The sequence below is a fragment of the Ursus arctos genome, unplaced genomic scaffold, assembly GCF_023065955.2.
Source record: "Ursus arctos isolate Adak ecotype North America unplaced genomic scaffold, UrsArc2.0 scaffold_24, whole genome shotgun sequence".
Taxonomy (NCBI): Eukaryota; Metazoa; Chordata; class Mammalia; order Carnivora; family Ursidae; genus Ursus; species Ursus arctos.
The window spans coordinates 11445696-11472742 of NW_026622919.1; the positions used below are offsets into that span (position 1 = coordinate 11445696).

General features: G+C 51.5%; 1 protein-coding gene across 5 annotated transcripts in view; it reads right to left on the bottom strand.

The window, feature by feature from the left end:
* ARSG (arylsulfatase G) overlaps positions 1-27047 on the bottom strand; it is a 126708-nt gene that overhangs the window by 29583 nt on the left and 70078 nt on the right. For 4 of the 5 annotated variants that reach the window (XM_057317699.1, XM_057317700.1, XM_057317701.1 and 1 more), the window contains 4 exons: positions 22367-22563; positions 21357-21437; positions 10214-10322; positions 3997-4117 (listed from right to left, as the gene is read on the bottom strand). In XM_057317699.1, the coding sequence (XP_057173682.1) occupies positions 3997-4117; positions 10214-10322; positions 21357-21437; positions 22367-22563 (508 nt within the window). Of the gene's footprint in view, positions 1-928; positions 1092-3996; positions 4118-10213; positions 10323-21356; positions 21438-22366; positions 22564-27047 lie in introns of those variants that run through there. The other variant, XM_057317702.1, reaches the window with a different exon arrangement.

The following is a 27047-nucleotide window of genomic DNA, read 5'->3' on the forward strand; positions in this document are numbered from 1 at the left end:
TCTTACAGATCTTCTCAGGGACTCTGACACAGGTGTTCCTCAGGTGTCTTTGGGAAAACAGCTCCTTCAGCGTCCGGTTGATTTTCTCACTCTCCCTTGAGCAAGGGTGGCATTAGAAGGCATCCTTCCGAGGAGAGCTCGGCATGATTACTCCAGAACCAGGCACAGCCTAACATGGATGTCCTCACCTTTGACTCAGTCCTACCCCACTCGGACTGAGGAAATCTTCCCTCATCAGGCCATCAATGAAAGAATCACCCTACAGACCGGAAACACCTAATTCAGGCTTTGCCAAGGGCAGGATTTGGTAGAAAATAAATGACCAGTGTCCTTGGTCAGTTGGTGGGTTTGGGCTGCAAGCGTGAGACCGCCCTGGTATGAATCATGACCGATATATATCACTGGAAAGGCGATTACGTGATTCAGAGTTTCCATGGGGCTAAAAAAAAAGAAAAAATGAGAAACATCTGTTGGAGCAGTAAACAGCTGTTCCCCCAAGTTTCCCGGCTCCGAGAGGATGCCGGCGAGGGCGGGGCTCCTCCCACACCTGCAGCTTCCGTGCTGCACTCTCGTGACAGTCCCCGCAAGGTCCCCAGCCAGCGTGATGACAGCAGGCTCCTTCCAAACAGGAAAAGAAGTCGTAACTCAAAACCCACTCTTGGGCCAGGCCTGCAGGAAGCCAAGCCGGTCACCGCAGGAGGCCGTTTGGTTTCCTTGTGGAGAAGGCAGGAAGTGGGGGACTGGGAAAAACGTCTTGTCCACCGACCGAAGACGTACTCAGACATCCAGGAGATGGGAGTCACGCTCCGCTGGTTCAAATCATGGACATTTGGGTCTCAGTCACAGAAATTCCCTGAGGGTGGGCTGCCACGTCCAGGATATTTATGCAGCGTTACCAGAGACAACTTCCAAAATCCAAGAGGAAGAGGAAGCAAAACTTCAGGTTGGCTCCCGCTCTGAGACAGGGATGGGTTTTGTTTCCTCCGTGCAGACTGGCCAGGGTGTTCTTGTTTCTATCAACAGAGGAAGCAGGTTGGCAAATTGACACGTGAATCGCCACTGAAGACAGGTCCTCTCCCCGGCGGGACACCCTGTCGGAATTTCAAAGATAACTTTATCTTCTGCCACCATGGTGCACCTTCTTCGTTGCGTTTCTTACCTGTTTGTTTCATTTTGTTTTGTTGTCTTAAGCCCACGAGCATCTCCTCGGGCCCTGGAGGCTGGTGCATATGTGATACACACACACACACACACACACACACACACACACACACACACGCACGCACGCACACGCAGGTGGGGCTGCAAAGTTCTGTCTTCAGAAGTGGCCAGCCATGCCGCACGGCGGCTTTCACCACTAGGGGCCTCCCTAAGAGAAGTGATAGGAGTTGCACGGCCTGCAAACCAGCTGCCGGCTCCTCAATGTATGGCCTTGAGGGAGGTGCCACATCTTTCAGGACCCACTGCAGTCCCAGACCAACCAGACTGGCAGATGCCAAGCCATCAAAAAAGCCTTCCCTTTGGTGACCATCTTGGGACTTGGTGGAGACCCGGAGCTGCGGTAGGGCTGGACCCGTGGTGCTGTGATAAGCTCCAGCTTCCATCCAGGAGTCTGGCAAACACAAAGTGGGACACCTGAGGCAGCCTCCCCTGCCCAGCTCCTGCCCCCATCTTGTGGTTACCCTCAGTGCCCAGATGCAGACCCAGGTGCAAGACCGCACAGGCTAGTGGCAGCTGCTATGGGTTTAAAACACCCTCCGACGTCCCTAGTGACCTCAAAGGAGACAATGAGAAGACCGTTCTGTAGGAAAAACCGGTAGCCCACGATTTGCCTTTAAATCCATCCGCATCAGGCCTGGGGAGGTTGCCAGAGGGCCTGTGGCTCTAGGTGGCTTGAGCTCTTCAACTTGTGGTGACTTCATTTGCAAAATAGGGAAGAACCCCACTGCTGAGCCGTATTTGCATACTGTGTTTGAGATGATCACCTAGGAGTTACTCTGAGCTTCTTGAAACTGGACTGGTTTTCTAGACCAAGCCATGTTAGAATCCTTGTAAGCCCACAGGACCCATCTACGTGTGAACACAAATCGTGTTTCTTAAAAATTCCGTGGGGAGACACGTTGGTGTGTTTACACATACGCGTATGGTCTTATAGCTATAGGATCACTCTCTTTACCTCCCGGCCTCTCTTCAGCAATTCAAGGCGATTTACTCTAGTCTTTTCAGCAGGTGACCGGAAAAGACTGGACTCAGGGCCAACAGCTACCTGTGTTGCCCTCAAACTCCAAATAATCTTATCTCAAGCGTCTCCACAAGCACGGCGGGAACCCAGTGCTCTGGGAGGCTGGGTGTGGCCCGAAGGTGCCAGCACCGAGCGCTTTTGCCCTTGAAGATACCATCAGCAGCTTCCGTTAGGCGGTGAGCGGTGGCTGTTTCCTCCTGGGCCCCGGGGTGTGGTCAGGAGCCCACCAGCCCGCCTCTAGCTGCGTCCCCACACGTCGTATGTCCCCACGGAAACCCCCAACAGTGCTGTGGCTGTGTCTCGTCTTCCTGCCTGGTTCCCGGGCCCACCCCCGTCAGGCACCAGACCAGTAACTGGGAGGCCCGGAGCCTGGGCCCCGGTGACTCTGCACAAAGCCGCGACTCAAGAGCGAGTGAGCGCTCTCCCGTCTGAGAACGGAAGTGAGCGCGAAGGAGCTGGCTTCCACAGGCAGACTGCCCACGTCAAGGAGCCCAGAGTCCTTGAAGCACTTCCTGGTGACCCCAATTATTCTATTAGTAGCTGTGGTAATAAACACTCGGGAGCACCTCTCCACTGACGTCGTCCATAACCCCCCAGGGTCACATACTGCAAACCTCCAGCCCAAAGGCGGAAACCATCTTCCTGCTGCTTCGCCCCCGCTCAGCAGTAGAGCTCAGCCTGGAAGGGTCTGCAGTTCGAGGAGGTTCCGTGTTGCAGGAGAAGCCGAGCTTCTTCAGAGGGCATCTCAGGCATGTCTGACAAGCTCCAGAAACTGCATGAACGCTCTCAGAAGCACAGGGGGCCCTCTCGGGGCCAGAGTGCTGGGCTGCCCAGGCCGGCTGAGGGCCGGGGGCAGCTTCGGTGACTGCCACCTTACATCTGAGCGGCATTTGAGTCACTTCCATGTGACCCTCAGTGAAGACACAAATAGACCCTTTGATGTGTGGATCCCGAACTGAGAAGCCATGTGCTCGCCCGGGCCCTACAAAGGGGTTTGGGGTTCCCTCCGCCCACTTCCTCTTCCTTTCGGTGAAAGGAAAACACACGGAAATGACATGGAAAGGCCATCGGGCCCGACACTTCCTGGCTGTCACTGCCCCCGAGCGCCTCAGCGCACATGAGGAGGGGACCCTGGGGTGCAGGGGCTGCAGAGTCACAGGCCAGACCCTCCGGGAGCCAGGGGGAAGGTCAGGGGCATAAAGCCCTCATTGGCCCTGCCGTCCAAGAGCTGTTTCATTCGTGTGTCTGTTCATTCATTTATTCAACAGATCCACATTGACCGCATGCTGCCTGGGAGCCAGGCACTGTGAGGGGCACTGAGAATTCTTGGTGAGATCCTTGCCTTCCAGAAAGTTCCATCCTAGTCGGGGAGCCCTACGATACACAAGTCACTCGCACTACTCAGCCATCTCATCCAACAAAAACATGCCAGGTGCCCACGATGTGTCAGAAAATTCAGTAATCGTGGGGGAAAAAAAAATCCTATATTATGGGGAAACAGCTCTAAGTCAACTAGTTAAATGTAAGTATGGATTGGCAAACTGGATTGATCATAGGGGAAGAGGGGGAGTGGAGTGGAAAGAGAGGTTCATCTCAAAGGGGTCATCCATGAGGCTTTCTTAAACTAGGTCTGGAGCAGCCACTTCCATGCATCATCCAAGGATGGTTCTCTTTGCACAAAGGCGGCCCTGGGTGGGAGGCAGCAGGCCAATCTCCTGAAGAGCCTGAGCAGGCCACACACCTCCTCCACTTACCCCGTGTCCCATCTGCGACCTGCCAAAGAGCACCTTGGAGGCATCCAAACCGTCAAAGTGCCGGTCCTGGGGCAGGCTGGCCCCAGCCAGAGCCACCACAGTGGGGAAGATGTCCAGCACACTGCAGGAAGAACAAGAGAGCATTGGCCCCAGCTACTCCCAGACTCACTCCCTGGCCACGCTGTGGTCAAGGCCCACCCAAACCAGCCCAGACTGAGCACTGACATCCTCCCTCATGCCCCCCCCACCTCTCCTTTCTTTGGGTCCCACCTGGATCTCTGCTCCCCGAAGAGGCAGAATGGCACAGCGGGTTCGCACCTAGGCCCTGCGGCTGAGAGTTACCTGGCCTCAAATCCCAGGGTTGTATCTATCTGGCTTCTCGAGATGCCTCAATTTTCTATTCTCTAAAATGGGCATGATGATAATAGTGCCCACCTCACGGGGTATTCTGTGGATGAGACACACAGAGAAGGCATGTAGAAGACAACGTAGGGCTCAGCGGGTGTTTGTGTTATAATTCTACACAAGAGGGGCACCTGGGTGGTTCGGTCAGTTACGCATCTGCCTTCGGCTCAGGTCATGATCTCAGGGTCCTGGTATGGAGGCCGGTATCGAGCCCTGCGCCAGGCTCCCTGCACAGTGGGAAGTCTGCTTCTCCCTCTCCCTCTGCCCTTCCTCCCACTTGAGCTCGCTTTCTCTCTTTCTCAAATAAATAAATAAATAAAATATTTTTTAAAATAAAAAATAATATTCACAAGAGCATCCCTGTGGACCTAAGAACGAAGGGGTTCTACTTGTCACCAGCTAAGCCACAGCCACTCGCTGAAAGGGGACAGTGTGTGACAGGTACCTGCTAGAGAATGTACACTTCATTATTCCTTCCCTGGGTCTCTGTCACAAATATTTAGGTCTTTGTTTAAAATGCCATGGTACGTGAAACGTTCCACCCCTTTATTTCAGTTACTTTTTCCCATTACAAAATAGTAAATGTTTATGGTGGGGAAAAAAAAAAAAGAACATCCAGAAATATAAAAGAGAGAACAACACATGCATAGCGCATTACCCAAAGCTAGCCACTGTTAGTTACCATTTTGGTGGATTTTGTTAATGCGATTTTTTTTTCTTTAAGTCATGCGGTACAATTTTACTCTATTCTAGGGCACATCTCCTGCCAGCCTGCTGTGCTTTGTCGGAAAAAAAAACCTCTCCAGCATAAACAAATGGACTGTCCTTTCAACAAAGCTGTTTATATCCACGGGCCAGGCCAACTGAGTCAGTGGGCCGTGATGCAGTCGGGAAGGCAGGGCCAGGGCGAGGGGTACTCCCCCGGAGAGAGGCCCTGGCTCGCCTGAGGCTGGGCACAGCACCGAGCCTCAGGCACACCTTCAGGGAGGCCTCAGAGGCCACACCTCCCACTGTCAGCACCCTGAGGTTCGGGGGAGGGGTTCTCTGCCCAGCGAGAGGGGCTGTGGAAGGGACAGAGCTTCTGCCCACCGTGTGGCTCTGCCTACAAGCCCGGGGCAGAATCTCTCCCTGGACGATGGCACACAGTGTTTCTGGTTTGCCGTCAGCTTTCATGGTCCACACAGCTGGTGGCTTATCTCTGAAGATACGTGTTCCAGGAGCTGGCATCCCACACGGGCCAAGCCAAGGAGTGCTGAGTAAGCACGAGCAGAGTCCAGCACAGTCCCAGAACCTGCCCAGAGTCCAAGGATCCTGGGACAAATTGGGCAGCTCAGAGCACTGCAGTGCGGTCCGAGAAGGCCCTGGTGGCCAGGGCTGTTGGTTCGAGCTTTCTCTAAATTGCACCCCTAAGAGAGACTGGCCCCACGAAGGGTCACATCACCAAGCAAGAGAAACAGGATCTGTGTTCGATTGGCATACTTTTTCTTTCCATCTTATGTTTTCTCCCCGCTATCAGGAGGCTTCCCATCTTCTAAAGGAACAAAGCATGAAGTCTAATGTTCTTGGGACCCACGCATCTCAGAACTGGTCAGGATCCTCAGAGGTAACTTGTCCACCCAGAGCACAAAGAAAACCTTGGCTCCAGAGAAAATCTTCAACATCTCCGATGACTTGCCAATCCAGCACTGATTGCCAAGCCCGGGCTGTCACCCAGTCTTTCCTTCTGTCCTGGAGGAAGCCAAGCCCCCGAGGTTAGCCCCGGAAGAGGGAGTGGCTCCTGGGCACAGCCGGTCCCAGTGCCATCCCAGGGCCGGGCCCCCAGCCTAGGCGTGAGCTTAGAGAAAATGTTGGTCCTACGGAGCCCACCGAAGGAAGCCCAGCTGCTCCCAACCTCAAAACCCACCCAAGAAACTGGTCATGAGAGTCTCTGAAACCTTCGAGAAAGAGACCAAACAAAACAAAACAAAACAAAACACCCCAGAACCTACATTTTCAAGTTTCTGTGGCTGATGATACTCAGGATGGAGGCTTTGGGCAGGGCCACATTCTGACTTTCGTGGGCTATTTGTGGGCCCCGTCTTCCATACAAAATATTAAAAATTCGATTCCACAACTGTGTTGACAGAAAGATGCATAGAGAAATAGTATATATTAAACCATTTTCTTCAACCTGAAAGTTCTTTTTTCTACTTCTGGTTTTAGAAGAAATTAAAAATCTCTTGCATCCTTAAAAATCTCTGGGCGCCGCCCCACCCGCCACCACTGGCCCAAGGGACAAGTCGGCCCTGGCTTCTGGAGGGAGGAAGCCCCACTTCCCTGGGCCTGCAGTTTCTCTGCACAGGGACACTAAATGCTGCCATCAGAGTGGGCAGGGGACCACCTTAAGCAGGTTCTGCTGCCCAAATGAAAATAGTTTCTTTTTTTCTTAATATGGCTTCAGCCTGCCAGCACACTGAAAGTTGTTCAGAGGGAGTGCGTATGCTTGTGTTCTTCTCCAAGGTGTTGCCACAGGAACCTGGGCCCAGACAGCCGGCAACGGGGAGGATGCCATGGGGTCCGGCCAGCCAGCCGAGCGCAAGGGCTGCCAGAAGCTCACTTGGGCAGCCCGGCAGCCCAGCAAAGGACATGTGTCAATGGGAACTGGGGATGGGCCGTGCTGGGCTGTCCTTGGGGGAGAACATCCCAGGGCAGAGGGAAGGGCTGGGAAGGGAAGTGTTTCCTAGAAGCCGGAGATATTTTATCTGGGGAAAGGCGGTGTGATCTGAAGATGGGAAGTGGGAAGGGGGTTGCCAAGGGAAAGACTGGGGGTGCGTGGGCCTGAACACAGAGGGAGGGGACAGAAGAACTTCCTCCAGGTCACAGGAGAGTGGGAACTGTCCCTGGGATGTGGGAGCAGCTCCTTTTTAGCATTTAATTGTAGGTTTCTTCCTGTTGTAGTTCCCTCTCGTGAGCCCTGGGAAAAGTAGGAACGCACCCCTTCCTGGCCTGAGCCCCTCTGCAAGCAGTGGAGAGGCTGCAGCTTCCCCCAGGCCCCTGCCTCAGGTCCCTCTTAGAGGCCAGCAGACCCCCAGAGCACTGTTTCCAGGGAACACGGGGGTCCCAGAGTGTCAGGAGTCCCCACCACAAAGCACACACATCTGATACCTAGCAGAGCACAGCTAGGAGCAGGGGTGGGGGTGAGACCCCTCCCCATATCCCGCTCTACCGTCCCCTGCCCACAGGAGAGAGGGGGGGTCTTTGAAAGGAGGTGTGTGGCTAGACCTTGCCCTCGTGATGACACCTAAACCACAGGGACGCTGATGTGAGCGTGGTCTTCTTGTAGCTCTGACTTCCGGGACCTGGGCCTCAGAACGATACAGAAGCAGGCGAATCACCCTTCCACACAACTGACAGCATTTCAGGTGTCCCCAGAGAGCCCCCAGGCAGCCCAGAGGACTATCTGCTCTCCCAGCTAAACGGAACCTTTAGCTATTTTTCCAAATGAGATCTCAGTGCACAGGACGGTCCCCCATGCAGAGAACGATCCTGCTCAAAGTGTCAACAGTGCCAGGGGTGAGCTGTCCCGCATTAGACTCTGAGGTTCAAACCACCAGGCCCTTTTGACGGACGCCCCCAAAGCCCTGCCCTCCTGAGGGTAGGTTAGCTCCTAACTGTCAGGAACTTTCTGTCTGATTTGCTCACTACTCCATCCCCGGTCCCTAGAGCACTGCTTGACCCACAGCTGGACAGAACAATAAATATTTGTTCAATAAAGGAATTCCCCTCACTCTGTAACTGTGTCACTGGGCTTTAGGGTTCAGGACACGTGTGAGATCTGTCTTCGACCTCGTTACGTTACATGGGTGCGCAATGGAACGTTCACAGTGAGTATCTCCAAAAGGGAACCAACGGAATTAGTGTAGACCCCTCTTTCCTCGCCCCCCACCCCCAACACACTTTTTACTTTTCTGTATTCATGTGAGTATTTAGATCAACCTGTCTACTCTCTTCCCATCATGGCTCAGGGCCACTGGAATTGAGGTGTAAGGAACTCTGGCCTTAGCTCTGAATGGCTCAGGGGAGTTATCTCTGTTCTGGAAGATAGATATCCCCCCCCCAAGGGATCAAGTACTAGCAGAGGTGCTCAACACTGTGGGTGGGGGTGCCAGGCTGGGCTCCCAAGGACATGAAGTATTCTCATCAGTTTCCTGAAAACAGATCATAAGGCTCTTCTCCTTAGAGCTGACCCTGAAGGAGTCATGGAAGAGACACAGTGGCCTGTCCTGGCAGGAAGGACACTCTGCCCAAGTTTGCTCTACATGGACAGACTCATGTAGGGAAACAGCAAGGGGGTGAATTCTATGGAGACAGACCTTCCTGCTAGGATTGAGTCGACTTCAACACCAAAACAACATCCTACAGGGAGCTGATGGTGTCTTATCAGTCTTGTCCTGGTAAAACTCCAGGGACCCTCGAGCAAACGTTACCTTGTGCCAAGACTCGCTTTTTTCAGTCATCAAACTATTTCTGAAGTCAGCTGTCCCTTCTGAGGTCTTGAATCATTAACGCGATGGTGCAATGTTTTCACGGCGCTGTGGTCGACTGTAGGTGCAAACACCCTTCTCAGATGAGAAGCACGTGCTTGGTTTTCGGTGATGGAACTTGAGAGATTGCCCAGCTATTCGTGCATGTGCAGCCCAGCCTGTGAACACTTGGCCCGACTGCACCAAGTCAGCCCCATAAAAAGCAGCCCGTCTGGCCCTCTTCCCGGCCAGCCTGACATCACAGACTCCAGCCCTCACTGTTGTTGTCACACCTGCTGGCACCCCCTGTCAGCACGCTGCCCCCTCCTGATTGTATTGTACAGGGCTGACGTGGAGTCCTGGGGGCTGCCAGGGACAGCGCCTATACCCCTCGCCCCCTCCACCCCCTCCCACCCCCCCACACCCCTAACCAGGGTCACCAGAACTGTTTACCCTTGCTTTCCCCTGGGCTTCAGTCTTTCTCCCCGCTCCCCACCAGGTCCGGGGATGCTGGAAGGAGCCCAGGAAGCTTGCTTTCCTCTGTGAGGCTGTGTTCTTTAGGCCACAACCCATTCGGCTAATGGAAGAGCCTTGTAAATCCGTCTCTGACCAGACCAAAAGCTCTGAGCACGTGAGCAGCACCCAGGCCCCCTTGTCAGTGAGTAAGAGCAGAACCACAGAGAGGAAGTCCCCATCTGAAAGAGTGACAAGTTCCTATTGTAAGTCTTGGTTACAGAGAGCTGCATGCCACTGCTCTCTGAATGACACACCAGAGCCGGGCCGTGCCAAGACTTGGCCTCGGGGATCTGCCTTCATAAGGAGGTAAGAGCGAGGGCGGGAGATGATCCCACTTAGTCATCCTTCCACTAAACGGAGCAGCCGGCGAACTCACCTCACTGGAGAAGCTTCACGGCCAGACGTAGGAATGGCCTCACCTACGGTTCATTCTGTCCTTGACAGCCTGATGGGGCCACCTCCTTCTCCCTCCCCTCCAGGGCAAGTGGACATTCCTAGATTCCTTTATTGGGCCCACGTGATGGCTGGTGATATGCTGGCTTCACACGGGCACCTGGAGGCCACCTGCCCTGCCCCTGAGGATGGAATCACTATGGCTCCAAAGGTCTATTCCCCCCCTTCAGCTGAGCCCAGACACAAGGCGGGGGGATGCCGCTGCAAACCTCTCTGCCCCCGCAGCACCAGCAGACACCTCCCGGGCTCCGCAACAAGGTCACAAACCCCACCCAGTCCCCTCTTCACTCCATGATTTTCCTGCTCTGATTCTTGACATTTCAGGAGTTCGGGTCTCATACCTTAGCAAGGCGGTGCTGGTCACATTGACGGGAACTCTGCCAGGCCAGTAAGCCAGAGCCGGGACCCGGTGCCCTCCTTCCCAGGTGGTCTGCTTGGCCGGACTTCCCCCTGTGACAGGACACAGTCAATTCTCCAGGACCATAGTCCTGTCCCAAAGGCACCCAGAGAGTTTCAGATCACTCCCCCAAAGGAAGGACTTTTTTTATAACCAGCTCTTTTTACTCCTCTAGCTAACATCTCGCATTCCGTGCTTTCATTTTCCTGGATTCAACATACCGGGAAACAGCTGCCTCTGTCACTCTCTACTGAACCACGCCACTTTATTTTCTTCGTGACAATTCTAATACTTCAGATTGTCTGGTTTGGTCATTGACTTGCTGACAGTATATCTCCACACCCTGAGACTCCATCAGTCTCATAACCCCAGGACATAGTCGGTATTTAACAAACAGGTTGAATAAAAATGACTTTTCTTCCTGCTGATCATAATGTGACTGTTTAGGATACACAACAACAACAACAATTATTTGAAAGGAGAGAAAGGCAGAAACTCCCCCACCTATCTGATCTGCTCAACGCCCAACAACTGATTTGGCTCGGATTTTATTGTTGTATTTTGGTTTGCTTCGCTTTGCTTTGTATTTCTTTGAGTTAATGAGTCGTTCTCATGTTGTGGAGACAGAGTTAGTAATAGCTCCAACCTCTTGCCTCTTGGGGGGGCGGTTGGGGGAGTAAGAACAATCTATGTGCAATCTATGAATTTCCACTTTGGTAATTAAAGGAATTATTTTCGTAACCACGAAGTCAAAAGTGACCACCGGTATAATGATGACCAGCAGGCTGGAAGAGATGAGCTCATGTTTTATGGAAACATCCTGAATTCATGTAGCATCGAATTAACCATGACCATCCCCACCACTCCCACACACACCCCACCCTCCTCGTCGTTGAGCCAAGGATTCCACAAAGTTAGCGTGTAGAAAGCCCTTCCAAGGCAAACGCCGTATGTGGCTCAGACATATCGCGGTCATGCAAGCTCCCCATGTTCGGCTGGCGCGAGTATGAAAGCGGCAATGACGGGCAGGAGGGGGCCACAAGACCAAGGCGTCTGTCGCTCTGCACTCCCTCTGCCACTAACAGAACCTTTGATGTCCCTGGCGCCGCACACCACACCGGAAATGCTCGGCATTCTTGGGATTTTCTCATAACCAGCTTTGGAGTCCCCCAAGTGTTGAAGTAAGAAACAAAACATAAAACAACTCACGTCCATGGACTGTTTATGCTCAGGGGTGTGGGACTCTCGAAACCAAGTGGCGTTCGGCAGGCTGAATGGGAAGTGCTTTGCTCTGTGTCGCGAGCCGCCCCTCCCATGCGGACGTACAGAGCCCACTCTCAATTCTTCATGCACATGCAACAGGGAATCCAGGGCTGCAGCAAGCCTGAGCCGCACTCCCACGTGGCTTTGGAATGCATAACTCATGCTGCAGCTCAAGGCCACAGAGCAGAGAGGAAGCATCCCCCATTGCATGTGCTCGAGCCCTGCAGATAATTCTACCCCCTCCCCGGGAGGGGCATCTGTATGGAAGCTTGGGGGGGGGATAGATGGGTGAAAATAGGCAGCCTGTTTATTTGCATATCCACGTTGCACAAAATTCAAACAGACTCGCTGCATCCCTGAGGCCAGATGCTAAGGACAAGCGAAGCCTCCAGCTGGAAGAAGCAAGCCCAGAGTTCCGACGACAGTCGTCAGAAGGCAGGGGCTGAGTGCGTGCATAGCCCTGGGCTCGGGCAGCAGGGCTGGGTCTCCGCCTCCAGCATGTTTCCAGAAGAACACCCAAGCGCCTCCTAGATAGTTTTGCTAATTGATCTTCACACTGGGGGTTCCGCTCTGCGCCATGACCTTTTGTGTTTCTCTTTCTCCAGGCAACTGATTTTCCTAATTCGGTTTTCGGAGGAAAAAAATAGTTCAATCCGTGTGCCTTATTTCAGCAGCAGGCTGAAAGCTGGAGGGATTAGGAGGAATCCAGCCAGCTATAAGAAGTGTGTATGTCAATAGAGTGGACAGTCCACATGGAAAGGTTCTGGAGTTAAGAGAAAGAGGACGGCTGTGTATGTCCACTTGAGGAGCGAGCCCCTGTCTGGGTTGTTAGGACTGACCAGCCAGTGACATCTACACCATGGCTTCTGGCTTTCACAGAAAGACACGATTTTATATTCCAGCCAGGCCCGCAGACGTCCTCCTATAGCGGAATTTTATCTTAAAGGAGTCCAGAGAGTGAGTAAGCAATTATAAAAAATTAATCCCTCTTGTTGAATCATTACATTGTACACCTAAGACTAATATAACACAGTATGTGAATTACACTTCAATTAAAACAATTTTTTTCTTAAGTCCCCCTCAACATGGAACTGTCTTGCTCTAAATCCCAGTATCTCATTGGCACCGCTAGGTGGACAAATTTTAAAAAGATCCCACTAGCGTCCTCTGAGGGTCCCCAGAGCTGTGGAGTCTCATTATCAGAAACATCTAACAGTGCATGTTTCAGTTTATCTGCACCAGCTAAGGCTGAGTCCCAGGATAGCAGCCCCTGGTCCCCCAGTACACGGCAGCCATACCTGCTCCCACTAATGGTAACTCATTCCGAGTTAAACGTAATAATTACAGTAACAATAATATCTCCTATTCTTTGAGCCCTTCCTAAACACCAAGTTAAAGTACCTCGAAGCATAATGCTAAGTGCTTCCCTGCATTATCTCATTTAATCCTAATGACAACCTTGCAAGCTAGGCACTATTATCCCCATTTTTCAGATGAAGAAACTGAAGCTCAGAGAGGTTAAGTCATTTGCCAAAGGTCACCCAGCTCGCAAATGCCAGAGCCAGGATTTGAATCCAGGTCTAACAACATAGCCAGCCCCTGACCCATTATTCTAGGACAGTGGCTCCCACCCACCCCTGAACGCATATTAGGAACACTAGGGGAGCTTCCAAAAAAATACCCAGGCCGAGTTTCCTTTCCCAGAAATTATGACTTAATTTGCCTGGGATGGTACCTGGACATTAATATCTTCTAAAGCTCTCCTGGTGATTTAATGTGGAGACCGCCCATCTAGGACAAGGACAAGGAGGGTAAGGGGCAAAATCAGGAACTGGACACAATCCGTTTCAAAATTAGATGTGGCTTATATCCTTTTAAGCGTAAGTTTTTGGGTTTTTTTTTAAAGATTTTATTTATGTATTTGAGATAGAGTGAGAGAGAGCACAAGCCAGGGGAGGGGCAGAGGGTGAGGGAGAAGTAGGCTCCCCACTGAGCAGGGATCCCGATGTGGGATGTGAGGCTAGATCCCGGGACACTGGAATCATGACCTGAGCTGAAGGCAGATGCTTAACCGACTGAGCCACCCAGGCGCCCCAAAGCACAGGTTTTCTATTGCCCACAGCTTTAAACCTTTATGCCTGCCATAGGATCATGAAAGTAAGCCTATTAGTTACAGGAAGTAAGAATAATAGCGAAGCCCATAAATTGAACTTCTATGCACTTTTTGATTTCAAATTAAACTTCTGCACACTTTCTGATTTCAAACGCTATTCCTCAGTTCAGATAAACCTTAATACTTCGACCAGCGGCACCGGCACGTTACAAGTGTTCGTGACATTTGGCTTTCGATGGAGAAATGCATGTCCTATGGTCGTGAGAACACATTTCAGTGCACTTGTGGTTAGTTATGACTCTAATTAAGGCAGAACCTCTTACTTAAAGCAATAAATATTTAGCCTCAGCAACCAAAACATAAACAGAACCATGATTCATGAATTTGCTTTCTTGCTCTTCCCTGGCTGAGGAAGTGAAGTGGCATTCCATGATGCTCCGAGGACGGGGAAGGCCGAGGAAGACTCACCGGCCCCCGCGCCGCTGGGGAGCAGAGGTCTTTCCCAGGAAGGACACCCCACCGTGCTTCTCTGAGTCACACAGGCAGCCTGGCAAAAAGGAGGTTCGCAGACTTCTCAGTGCGAGAGAAGCACGGGAAGAGCCCCCAGAGATTCTGACTTCACAGGTCTAGGTTGGGGCTCTGATTCTAGGTGATTGCGATGCCAGCGGTCTGAGGACCAGAGTCTGAGAAATATTAGCGAGCGAAGTAGGAAGATGCCTTTGGAGTCAGGCAGGTCTGGGTGCCCTTCCCTTCTCAACGTGTGGCCTTGGGCAGAATTCTTAACCTCGCTCAGACTTGATCTCTTCAGCTGTGAAGCGGAAAAAGGACTGCACTTATCTCATGGGGTCGTGGGTTATATAAGATAATCCATATAGGGAACCTGGGGGAGCTTGATCCGTCCAGTGTCTGCCCTCAACTCAGGTCATGATCCCCGGGGCCTGGGATCGAGTCCCGCATCCGGCTCCCTGCTCAGATAAACCTTAATCTGAGCCTACTTCTCCCGCTCTCCCTCTGCCCCTTCGCCCTGCTCGTGCGCGCGCAATCTCTCTCTCTCTCAAATAAATAAATAAAATCTGAAAAAAAATGTATATAAAATTCTGAGCAAGGTCCTTTGGCATAGCACCTGCCGGAAGTGCCCAACAAATGTCATCCAAAAAAGCTCAAAAAAACCCCCAAAACAAACAAAACTACCTACAGAGAGAAAAACAGCAGAAGTTGCAAGCTGGCAGCTGACACGCTGAATTCAGCCCTCTGACAGTTGGGTTTGGCACGAACAGTATTTTCTGAGCTAATTTTGAATGTCATTAGACAAGGCCCTCTCTCCAGTTTACTGAATCCCTAACACTGCCCACAACTTAGGAAAACAAACGTGTGTTCGTTTATATTACCTGCCTGGCATTTGTATCTGTGACTCGGGTAGAAGGACATGCCTGTCCCGAGGAGTGTGCATTCTATAGCCTTCTAAAGAAGCAGCCTTCGTTTCTAAGTATAAATACGTGTCCTTGCCAAGGATACCCGCAGCATACTAGTTTTCTAGAAACACAGGGCAGACCGGCCTCTGTGTGGACCGAGGACTCTGGCTGGCCTGGGGTGGCCTTGAGCGTGGTGATGGGGACATTCCAAGCCGGGTGGCCAATGTCCCAGAAGGAGACACAATTTGACTTCCACTGGGTCCCCACCAGCTGGCCCTGCCCCCTCACCAGGGCCAACAGCCAACATCCCGTGTCCCTCTCTCCCTCACCCAGCCCCACCTCTGACCTTTCTCCACCCCACCCCCCTGCCCCAAGCGGAACAGAAGGCCCAGGATGCGGAGCCGCTTCCCAGTGGGAAAGCTTACGCAACAACCTGATAGCATCAAATTACAAACAACCAAGGTCTCCTAGAAGCTCAGGATGCCAAATTCAACAGAATGTTTCCTCATCACCAAGGGGGAGGAAGGAACAGTTCTGCTCTTCAAATAAAACAAGAAAAGATTTTCCAGACAGAGGAGCAGTCAGTTAGGGGACAAACAAGGTGCTGGTTCTGTCCCGGGTAGGAAACAGGGCTGGAGTGGGGAAGGGAGGGACGGCTGCTGTGAGCCAGGGCTGCGCTGGGGCTGGGGGGGGGGGGAGGGGGCTCTGTGTCAGCCATGCGCACGCACCTCAGGCCCTCTTGGTTTGGGAGAAAGTAGAGGTGCTCTGCTCTGTCCCCAGCCCCCTGGTTCAGTTTCTTCTCGCCCCTGCAGGGCGCAGGCCAAGCCCAGAGAAGCATCCTCACTCCTGCACAGGGTGAAGAGATGGCTCCAGGAGACACTGCCTCATCCCATCAGCTGAGCAAGGCGGCTTGGCCAGGAAAGGAAAGGGAAGACAAGGAGGGGGGCCTGGGGCCCCAGGAACAGGGGAAGGCAGCGCGTGGCCTGACGTAGCGGGCTGGCTGCGGGGAGACAGAAGCAGGGCTCTGGGTACTGTTTGTCCTGCTCCGTTGCGAAAACATTGACTGCTTTCTCCCTTTCATCTGCTCTCAAGACCGGCCCCCTTACAGCAGGATAAGCAGGCATCCCACTGAAGAGGAACCTGGATGAGGAGGAGCAGGGGGTCCAGAGGGACCCCCAGCCTCCCTCCCGTGACCTGAGGCCCCTTGCCGCGCCCCCTTCCACGCAGGGTTCTGCCTGACTTCCCAAAGCCCCCAAGCATCATGCTGAGCAGGGAGGAGGAGGAGGGCTGTGGAGGAGCCGGATGGGAAGCTGGTTTGGAGAATTAGGAAGGGGAAGTGTTTACCCCTAGGCAAAGTTCACCTTCAGGCTTTCCTGAGAAAAGAAGAGAATGGCATCCAGCCCCTTCCCCATCGAGAATTCAGTGCTGTGCCCCCCACCCCACCTCCAGGTACACAGTAAGCCGCACGTGTTTATGACTTACCCCCCCAGAAAAGAGTGTTCTTTTTTAAAATTGATTAACATTATAATTTTATTTGATATGAATAGTTAAGCTTTGCTTGATCAGATGAAACACACACATGCTTTAGCTGTGAAAAATTCCATTTTCTGGTCCTATGTAAAGGCAACATCTAGAGCAGCAGAGAGGGAAAAAGTTGTATTTTCAAAAATAGTTAAGCCAGACTGTTTCCTGGAGGTACTTCATTCAGTTTTCATCCTCAGATGCTACTGGCTATTTCTGGTAGGACCAGACGTTAATACTGACCAGTTTAGCTTTCCCGACTGTGAACGAACTATCCCACAAGGAACTGGACTTGGGCTGAAGACGCTGTGGTGACCCTTGGGGTGCACATATTCTAAAAGATATGCTCCGAGTAAAAAGATCCACATTCACCAGAGTACGAAATGAGAAGACTACAATCCAGCTTCAGAGCAAAGCTTCCCAAGACTCAGAACGCTTGGAAAGTCATCCATATGTTATTTAAGTTGCCCACGAACTTCGGTGGGGCTAGACATTAACACTGACCGGTTTGGCTTAATGAACGGGGACTGGCCTGTTTCAGCTGGGAATGAAGACATGGAGAATCGTGGGGGTTAGGAGAGGACACTCACAAGGCTGGGTGCCTGTGGGCAGTACCCCAGTTGATTCTCCCAGCTGTCCTTCGAACGGGGTCTGCAGCCCCACCTTACAGGGGAGGAAACTGGACTGTCCAGGGGGCACGGATTCATAAGCTGAGTCAAGAGTCGAGCCCCACTGGGCCTTCCAAAGCCCTTAGCTCCCTCCACTTCTCCATTCTGCCTCCTGCAGATTCAGAAAGATTCATACTGTTCCAGGGGCCAAAGACGTTTTCCTTGATGACCACGGGTCCAAAGAAGCAACACAGGATTTTCCAGATGGCTGAGCAGTTAGCCGGGTATAACTCGGGATGAGTAACGACCAACATGCAGGTTGAGTAACAGGCTGGTGGAGGTCAAATGACACAAACCCCTTGACCAATGGCTGGCCTCGGAAAGCCCTCCGCCCTGCTCCACCTCGCTGCCTCGTGTGGCCAGCCGACAGGGTGGTTGGAATAAAGATTGCAAGGGGTCCTCCTACCCCGGCATTCTCTGAATGCAGGGATACTGCTGGGGAGTCCATCACGTGCTGCTCTCATTTATCATCCAGGGCTTGGTGGAAATGAGTCTAGTCTTGCCCCGCCCCCTGCCCTCAGCCCCACTGACGTAAGAGAGGTCTTTTTAACTTGAACAAGGGGCGGGGAAGAGTGGGAGATGGGGGGGGGTGAGTGCTGAAGCTGCATGCGGTTTTCACTGGGGAGAGGAAAACATCTGGGGGCTCAGCAGGGGTCATGCCCGCACAGCGCAGAGAATGTGCTCAACGCCACTGAATCGTACACATCAATACGGTTACTCTCACTTCAAACAAAATTGAATCACGTCGCTTTTACTCATAAAACCTTTCCACGATTCCACATTTCTTTAGAATTAAGGCCAAAATGGTCCGCCTGAAACAAAAGACCCTTGACCACTGACCCCGGCTCTCCCTTTGGCCTTGCCTCCCCCTACTTTATCCACTTCCACGAGCTCCAGACACACACACAGTGGCTGGGCAGCTCCTACGCTGTGGTCTTCCTACCCCCGCCCAGGCTGCTCATGGCCCCCTCCCCTGCAAATCCCTAGCTGTGGCCTACTCATTCTTCAAAACTCAAACCACTCGGGAAAGCCTTCCTGTCTCCCTCCCGTGTGGGTGAGATGCCCTTGTGCTCCCCTTTATCTTGCAGTCCTTATCCAGGATTATAATCTCCTGCCTCTGTGGAGGCTTCCAGCATTGTCCAATCGAACTGCCTGCAATGACGGAAATGTTCTCCATTCGCACTGTCCAATATGGTAGCCACTGGCCACACGTGGCTTCTGAGCCCTTGAAGAGTGGCCAGCATGCCTGGCGTACGAGACAGGGTAGCTCTAGACAGGTGGGGCTCAGATTTTAACCTGTATCAAAAATGACCTGAAGGACACGGTAAAACACAGATTGCCAGGATCCCTCCCCAGAGTTTCTGACTCAATAGGTCTGGGGTGAGGTCCCAGAATTCCTGCTTCTAACAAGTTCTCAGGTAGTGCTACCACTGTGGGTCTGGGACCATAGCCCGATAACTACTGGTCTCGATCTGAAAGTTCTAGATTCATACAGTTTCCACGTGGATATTCTAGCTTGGTGGTTCCAGGAGCTCATCTCTGGACCAGCCACCTCAGTGTCGCCTAGGAGCCTGTTAGAAATGCAACATGTCCCTGGCCATCCCAGATTTACCGAGTCCGAACTGCAGGATCCTCAGGAGATTGTCTACACATTAAAATCTGGGAAACACCGCTCTGGATCATCAATCCTTAAAGACAGGGTCATTGTTCATCTTTGCATCCCCAGCACAGGGCCCCATGTGGGGCTCGATCCCCCCACCCTGAGATCACAACCTGAGCCGAAACCAAGAGTTGGACGCTTAACCGACTGCGCCACCCAGGCGCCCCTCATAATCGTGTTTCTCACGGGACAAAGTACTTTCCTCAAAGAACAACGCCCCACTCCCCATCTGTACACCTAATTCACTATTTCGAAACTGTCTCCTAAAGGGGAGAGAGACAAGATAAGGCTGGTCTAGATAGGAGATCAGAGGTCATCTTCTTAGGGAACAGAGAGCTACCTACAGAGGAACCACTTACTGACGCAGGCTTACCCGCCCCATCCAAGGTCTCCAGAGCCTTCTGGAATCTTACCCTGGAGAGTCCTGATTCCAGGCTCTTTCAGGCTTTCCAACTGAGCACTGAAGCCCGTAGCCTGAGCCTGAGGGTATCCCAAGTACGGACAGGAGCAATTATAATCAGCTAATGCAAAAATCCCAGCTCTCACCCTATCTCTCTAGCCTATGGTTGCAAGGATCAGGCATATTTAACCCTCTTCTAGTCCTGGTACCTTTTTCTGCCCATTTCTCCAGAAAGTGTTCCTGAACAGAACCAGTCAAAGAGGTCAATATGTATGGAGAGAAACAACACATGATATGAAGCCCCCTGGTCACCGAGCAGGTTAGGGGGAAGAGGCACCCAGTTCTCCTGACCCCCAACTCGAATCTCCAGGCACAAGACCTGACCACAGACACAATCACCTGTGAAGTTCTCGAAGGATCTGATTGGACAGACACCAGGTTAAAGGTGACAAATAAAAACGAATGATCAGCACTTCCTTCTCGCCAACAGCCATGAGATGCCTGAATGTTCTCGTGTCTAGGTAACTACAAATATTCTGCCAGACTAATAGGAAAAGCAGTTTGCACCCTCTGACCTGGAGAGACTGGAAGCCATAGGTCAGGAGCTGGACAGAAGGGAAAGCCCGGCCCAGGGAGGGGGTAATCCCCCCAAGCCCACCTCTGAACCCCTTGGACACAGCACTTTCCAAAAAGTTTATTTTAATCTTTTAGGACACAAACAAGACCAGTTTGTTGTGAAAAAAAAATCACATGTAAACCCACCTTCCCCTACCCATAGGTAATCACTCCTAATCCTTTGTTAACTTTTGGTACCTCTCTCGAGATTTTTTATGAGAACTGGTATGCTTATTTTTTTTTTAAGATTTTATTTATTTATTTGAGAGAAAGAGCGCAGAGGGTGAGGGAGAAGCAGACTCCCTGCTGAGCAGAGAACCCAAAGCAGGGTTCGATCCCAGGACCCTGAGATCACGACCTGAGCTGAAGGCAGACGCTTAACCAACTGAGCCACCCTGTCGCCCCGGTATGCTTATTTTCATATAAGAAAATCATACTTTATATATTGCTTTATAACCTGCTTTACTCACTGAAAAGTATTTAAGGTAAATGTTTCCAGGTCAAAATATGCATCACTTCAGCAGTTCCTTAGAATTTCCTTAAATGTTATCACCATTTCTGTAAGCACTCCTCTCTTGCTGGACACTTGGGTAAGGCCCAACTATTTTTTTAGAAACCTATGCAGTGAGCATCCTTTCACATATATCACTGTGCGCTCAACTGACCAGGAAGAACCGATGCATCTACAGGCATATGTTCCAAGCCTTTGGTCCTTACTGCCAAATGGTCCCCAGCCCAGCCACTGTCTTAGAAAGCGAGGTCCTTGGGGGGGCAGCTTTCCCAGAGCACATGGGCACTGAGCTGGGGGCTGAGGGAGGTTTAAGTAGAAACAGGCAGTGTCGTGAGGTGGGGAGATCACTGACTTTAACTTGGGGAGACAGCCTGGCTCCCTCCTCACAAGCTGTGTGACCTTGGGCAAGTTATTAGCCTCTCTGAGGCTCTCCTTCTTCACCTGTAAATAGAGATGCTACTACCTACCTTCCCACATTGTAAGGTTTAGGGATAATGTGTATAAAAACCGCGCATTTTATGCCCTGAATGTTTCCTGAATGAATGAAATAAATTCATGGTTGCATGGACGGAGGGATGACTGAAAAAAAAAGGAAAGAAAAGAAAGCAAGGAGGACGAGCAAGGGCAGTGGGATGAAAGTCAAGGTGAAGTGTATTTGTTGGAAGGTCCGTGGACTGAGGGCCCGGCCCCCGAGGGAGTCCAGGGGCTGTAGGAGGAAAGAAAGAGGTGGTCGAGGCTCAATAGAAACTCTCGTCTCTTAGTTTACTTCTTCCCCAGGAGCTGGTGGCTGGTGAGCAACTTGTCTGTGTTTCGTAATGATGGCCAGAAGGCCTACATAGGAGTTGGTCCTCCCAGAGACAGACCCCACAGCCTGGCCTGGGCTCTACCCCCGGCGGGATGCGCCAACCCCAGCTGAGTCCCTACCTTGATGAGTTTGCCACGATCCAGTGAAGGGACCCACGCTACCTGCCAGCTCACACTTCTGGGCCCACGGGCCATTGTCTCCTGCAAACCAAAAGAAGCAACATGTAGCGATCGATAGGCTCGTGGACGCTTTTGCCCATTCTCCCTCCCTGGTCCCATATCCCTGACTCAGCAGGAGAAGAACCTGTAAAAACAAATATGATCTCTGCCCCTGAAGAATGACCTGTTGTATGAGGCCCGCCTCTGCTGGGCTCTTAGAGAGGTGGGCTTTCCCTGCCCCAAGCTAGCCCCACGGTGAGGTTCTTGTCTTAGATGCTATTACCTTCTCCTACAGTTTTACAACCGTCCTTAGCCCCGCAGCTCTTTCCTGAGCGCCTAGGATGCACCCAGCGCCTCCCTGACATTATCTCGTGATCGTTCAACGGGCTATTCAGTAGATGCTATTGCGAGCTCAGTTCTGCATAAGAGGAAACAGGCTTATAGAAGGTAAAGAGCCTTTTCCAATAGTAATGGACAGATTCAAGCCGGGGTCTCTGCCTGCCCTGAGAGCAGTGCTTTCAACCACTGCCCCTGTTCCAGAAGGGCACCTGGGACCCACAGTGCCTGGGCAGGCCCTTTAAATAGCTCACTAGTTCGGCCCACTCAGCCAAAAGATGTGACCTGGTGACCGGTGGCGACTGGAGTCTTTGGGACTGGGAAGATGGTGAGGAGGGAAACTGAGAACCACCCGAGGAATGTCAAAGTCACTGCCCAGGTGGCCCTAAATCAATACAGAAGAGGTCAGCAGGGTACCTGCTCTCTGAGCAAAGTTTTCCAGTGGCTCAGCTTTGGAGGCCCCAATGGGCAGGTGCTCAGCACTCAGGCCAACAAACACTAGCAGGACGCCAAGTTCAAAGCAAGCCCCCCGCCCCGTGAAAGAGGATCACTTAGCTGGATTCTGCTCTTCAGAGGGGGTGTGGGCAGGGTTATCCATTAGATCTCAGTGAGCTGGCTGGGTTTGACTACTTCACCTGTAAACCAGAGGAATGTGTTTTCTTTTGCTGTGCGGTCAACTTTGTCCTTGATCTGGCCCACCAGGCTGTCCATCTCCCGGAGACCAGCGCCATATGGCCTTCGGCCCCGTGGGTCTGCTGAGAGCTGCGTTCTGGATAAGGGCACGTGCATGTGGGCCAGGCCCACGTACAGTAGGAAGGGCCTTCCGCTGGCGCTGAAACAGGAGAACCAAGAGGTAACTCTCCAGAAGGCTCTGCTGGCTTGTCCAGGGTCTCCGCGGCTCTCCTCTGCCTCAGAGAGAAGCCCCAGAACACCCTCTGCCCCGTGTGCTCAGGAAGTACACACCGGTCTACAGCCTTGCCAGGGAATGTGGAGGTCATCTGGTTAGCCAGTTAAAAACTGGGAGTCATCGTAATCATCGTGACTGTCCTTTGTCATTGACTCAGAGCTTATTAAATGCGATTCATGCTGTCTAAATTCACCCTCATGACAACCCTCAAGTTCCCTTTCCCAGATGAAGCATCGGAGGCTCAAGAAGATGAAAGGACTTGCCCAAGGATACCTATTAGTAAGTGATTAGAATCTGGATTCAAACTCGCATTGGCTTGCTCTTAACTGCTGCACTTGAGAATCCAGCGCAGACCTAGTTTAAAACGGCCTCTGCTCCTTCGCAGCATCCAGGCCATCACATCCTTTCCCAGCCCCGGCCCTTTCCAGAAGATGAGTGATGACTCGCGTTGACCACAGACAATTCCAAGGACGCGCACAGGACCACCGGGAACGTCTAGATCAAGGCCCCATTAGAGGCCCAGGCGCTGGCTGCCCCTATTCTAGTCCTCTGGGGCGGGGAGAGAGCCTGGGTGGCCTGGGCTTCCTGTCTGTCCCCCACCCCCACCCCCAGGCAAGGAACAGGATCCAGCCAGCTGCAGAACTCCAGCCTCACCCTGCCAGAAGCAGCAGGGACCTTCATGGAGCCCCCTCCCACAGACCACACCTATGGGGGAGGGTGTCTTTCGGGGGATCTATTAAGTTGGTACAGAGAGGTGATAGAAGCGTGGGTCTTTTTTACACAGCTCCCCCAGAGATAAGATTTTCAAGGTGGCTCTCAATTATTTAGCTTACCCCAATTTACACCACCCCGCATCAAGTCCTCTGAGTGCTCCCCAGCTCTGCCTCAAGCTGCGCCCTGTGGAGCCCCCTGCGTCCCGACTCCCAGGGCCCCCTGATTGGGGCTGTGCCTGTACTCAGCTCTTGTCATCAGTAGGCATAAAACTGAAGACGCAAGTCCCATGACAGGGGTCTCCCCTCCATCTTAACCAAGAGTTTCTTTCTTTTTTTTTTTTTTTTTAAAGATTTTTTATTTATTCGACAGAGATAGAGACAGCCAGCGAGAGAGGGAACACAAGCAGGGGGAGTGGGAGAGGAAGAAGCAGGCTCATAGCGGATTAACCAAGAGTTTCTGTGCAACATTTCTAGGGTTGCATTTTCCAATGTGGTAGCCACAACTCACATGTGGCTGTTTAGGTTTCAATGAATGAAAATTAAATAAAATTAAGAATTCAGTGTCTCACCTGCTACAACACAGAGGAGCCTGGAAGACGCTATGCTAAGTGAAATAAGCCAGGTGACGAAGGACAAACACTGTAAGATTCCCTACCTAGAGAAGGTCCCAAGCGTGGTCAACTTCATAGAGATAGAAAGTAAAACGCTGGGCACCAGAGACTTGGGGGAAGGGGAAATTGGTGTCTAATGAGTACAGTGTTTCGGTTTGGGATGATGAAAACCAGTTCTGTGGACGGATGGATGGTGATGGTTGTATAACGATGTGAATGTACTTCAGGCTGAAATGCACACTTAAGAAGGTAAATGTTATGGTATGTATATTTACCACTATATATACACACAAAAATCCTACATATGATATATATTATCTATTTAATTCAGTGTTTCAGTTGCCTGAGCCGACGATTTCAAATGCTCAGAAGCCACAGGTGACTAGTGGCTCCCATCTTGGACAGCACAGACAGAGAACATTCTCATCCTTGGGGAGAATTCCATTAGCTAGTGCTGATTTAGCGTCTGTTGCCCGCTCTCCCAGGGATGATAATGTGTGGTTGTGTAAGTTGTGTCCTGCACCAGAACGTCCTGCTGAGAGAATGACTAGATGCCTAATTCCCCCCAGAGTCCACCGGCCAACTGAGGCGCCCCGGCAGAGATCAGCAGCCACCCAGAGGGGGCGCCTGTTTCTTTTCTTTTCTTTTCTTTTCTTTTCTTTTCTTTTCTTTTCTTTTCTTTTCAAAGATTTTATTTATTTATTCGACAGAGATAGAGACAGCCAGCGAGAGAGGGAACACAAGCAGGGGAGTGGGAGAGGAAGAAGCAGGCTCATAGCAGAGGAGCCTGATGTGGGGCTCAATCCCATAACGCCGGGATCACGACCTGAGCCGAAGGCAGCCGCTTAACCGCTGTGCCACCCAGGCGCCCCGGGGCACCTGTTTCTAACAGGTAGATACCCTACCGCAGCGGCCTGCCGGCGGGAGCGGCTCCAACTCCTGGAATTTTGCAAGCTAGTTGTTAAACATGGCCATCATTAAAAATTAAATGATATCAACTTACACTGAAATAAATCATGTGAAAAGCAAAAGTCATAAATTCTTACGATTTATCTCATCCTGACTATTCCACGACATTTTACTATTATGCATGCTCTTGAGCTTATCTTTTCTATCTGTGTGGTGCAAATGCCATCTGACCAGTACTCTAGCGCCTCTCTTACCAACTTCATGTTCAGTGACACCTGCTTGGTGGCCTGAAACTAGCCAACGTGAGAGTATTCACACCACAGAAATGGCAAATGTTCCAAATCAGGGCTTTTTTTTATTGTTGTTGTTACTCATTTACCAGGTTGGGGTTAGGGGGTAGGTCCCACCGCCCACACTTTGTCCTATCCCTGTCATTATGCTCTAAACTCCCACCCATTATCAAAGTCCCGTCAGCACCCCGGGCCAGAGGCTGAGAGATATGTGCAAGGCTGAGCGAGAGCAGCACAGACAGACAGAAAGCACAGTCTCTGGACACCTGTACCCAAATCCCTGGGATTTTTACTTTATGGCTGTGCAACCCTGGGCAATTAACTTAACCTCTGTCGTCTCCACAGTGGGGACGACTATAGCTCCCTGATAAAGTTGTGATTATTAACTGCCTCTAGGAAGCATTTAATAAACGGAAGCCTTTTTACTGACAATTCTGAATAATACATGATGCGTGGTGCTCGGAGATGTACCTCTTTACCTGCGTCCTGATGCCATCCAGAATTCAGAGAGACAGCATCGTGCGGAAATCACACACGCTGGCTCCCTGGGCTCATCTAGCTCCCAAACCAGCCCTTCAGTATGCTCCTATACGGAACATAAAAATAAGAATATCATAATAAAGAGTGGAGGAAGGCTGTTGCTTTCTAGAAAAGAAAAAGCTGAGTATAAGACAGTATAATTCCATTTTTCTTAAAAAATAGATATATATAAAGGGGCGCCTGGGTGGCACAGCAGTTAAGCGTCTGCCTTCGGCTCAGGGCGTGATCCCGGCGTTATGGGATCGAGCCCCACGTCAGGCTCCTCCGCTATGAGCCTGCTTCTTCCTCTCCCACTCCCCCTGCTTGTGTTCCCTCTCTCGCTGGCTGTCTCTATCTCTGTCGAATAAATAAAAATCTTTAAAAAAAATAGATATATATATGTGTGTTAACGCACCAGCACAGAATGAGGCTAGAAGAACTTGCTGAAATCTATCAAAAGAGGTTATGTCTGGGGTGTGGCATTCAGGGTGATTTTTTTTTTTTTTCCTATGTGTTTGTCTCCATTTTCAGAGATTTCTAAAGGGGATACATATAATTTGTATGGCAAAATGAGTGGAGTAGTGAGCACAGAAGAAAAAAAAAGGCAGATGTCAGAGAGGACATTCCAGGAGAGAGAGGATGGGGCAGGGCATGGAGGGTGGGCTAAAGATTAAAACCCAGGACAGCCAAATCTGGACAAAATCATCTGATCTGAAATAGAAAGCCCTCTCATGAAAGGTCCCCAGTGGGCGCCTGGCCAGAGAGCCTGACCTGCAGGTGGAACCAGGAGGGGTAGGGATCTACCTGGTTGGCTTCCGGCTCCAGACAAGGGGTCTCTCTGGAATAGACTTGCCTCCACATTTCTCCATCTTTCTCTGGGCTTCAGTGTTACAGACAGCATCCCAAACCCACATGGGAACCCAGGTCCCTGTTTAGAAGCACACAGGGACTCCACTGCAGGGGAACCCAGCAGCCCAGCATTCGAGGCCCTTCCCAACCTGGGTCCCTTCCAGCCTTACCCTCCTTCCTGCTCAGAGACTCTATATGCCAGCTTTCCAAACACCTGACCTTCTGCCTTCCTATGCCTTGGTCATGCTACTCCTCTCCTGGCAGTAACCTCCTGGTACCTTGCCTACAAACACTTACTTAATTCTTAAGATCCAGCTCAAAAGCCACCAACATGCCTCCTTTGCTCCCAGGTCATGGACGGCTTCCTGCTGCCTGCCCCTGTCTTCTCCCCTCCCTCACCATCCTCATCAGCATTGACCATACAAACTGCATGAAAGTAGCTTTCCACAAATCTGTTTCCCTACTAGCCTAGGAGCCACTCAAAAGCAAGGACAGACCTAATTCACGTCTGTATCCCT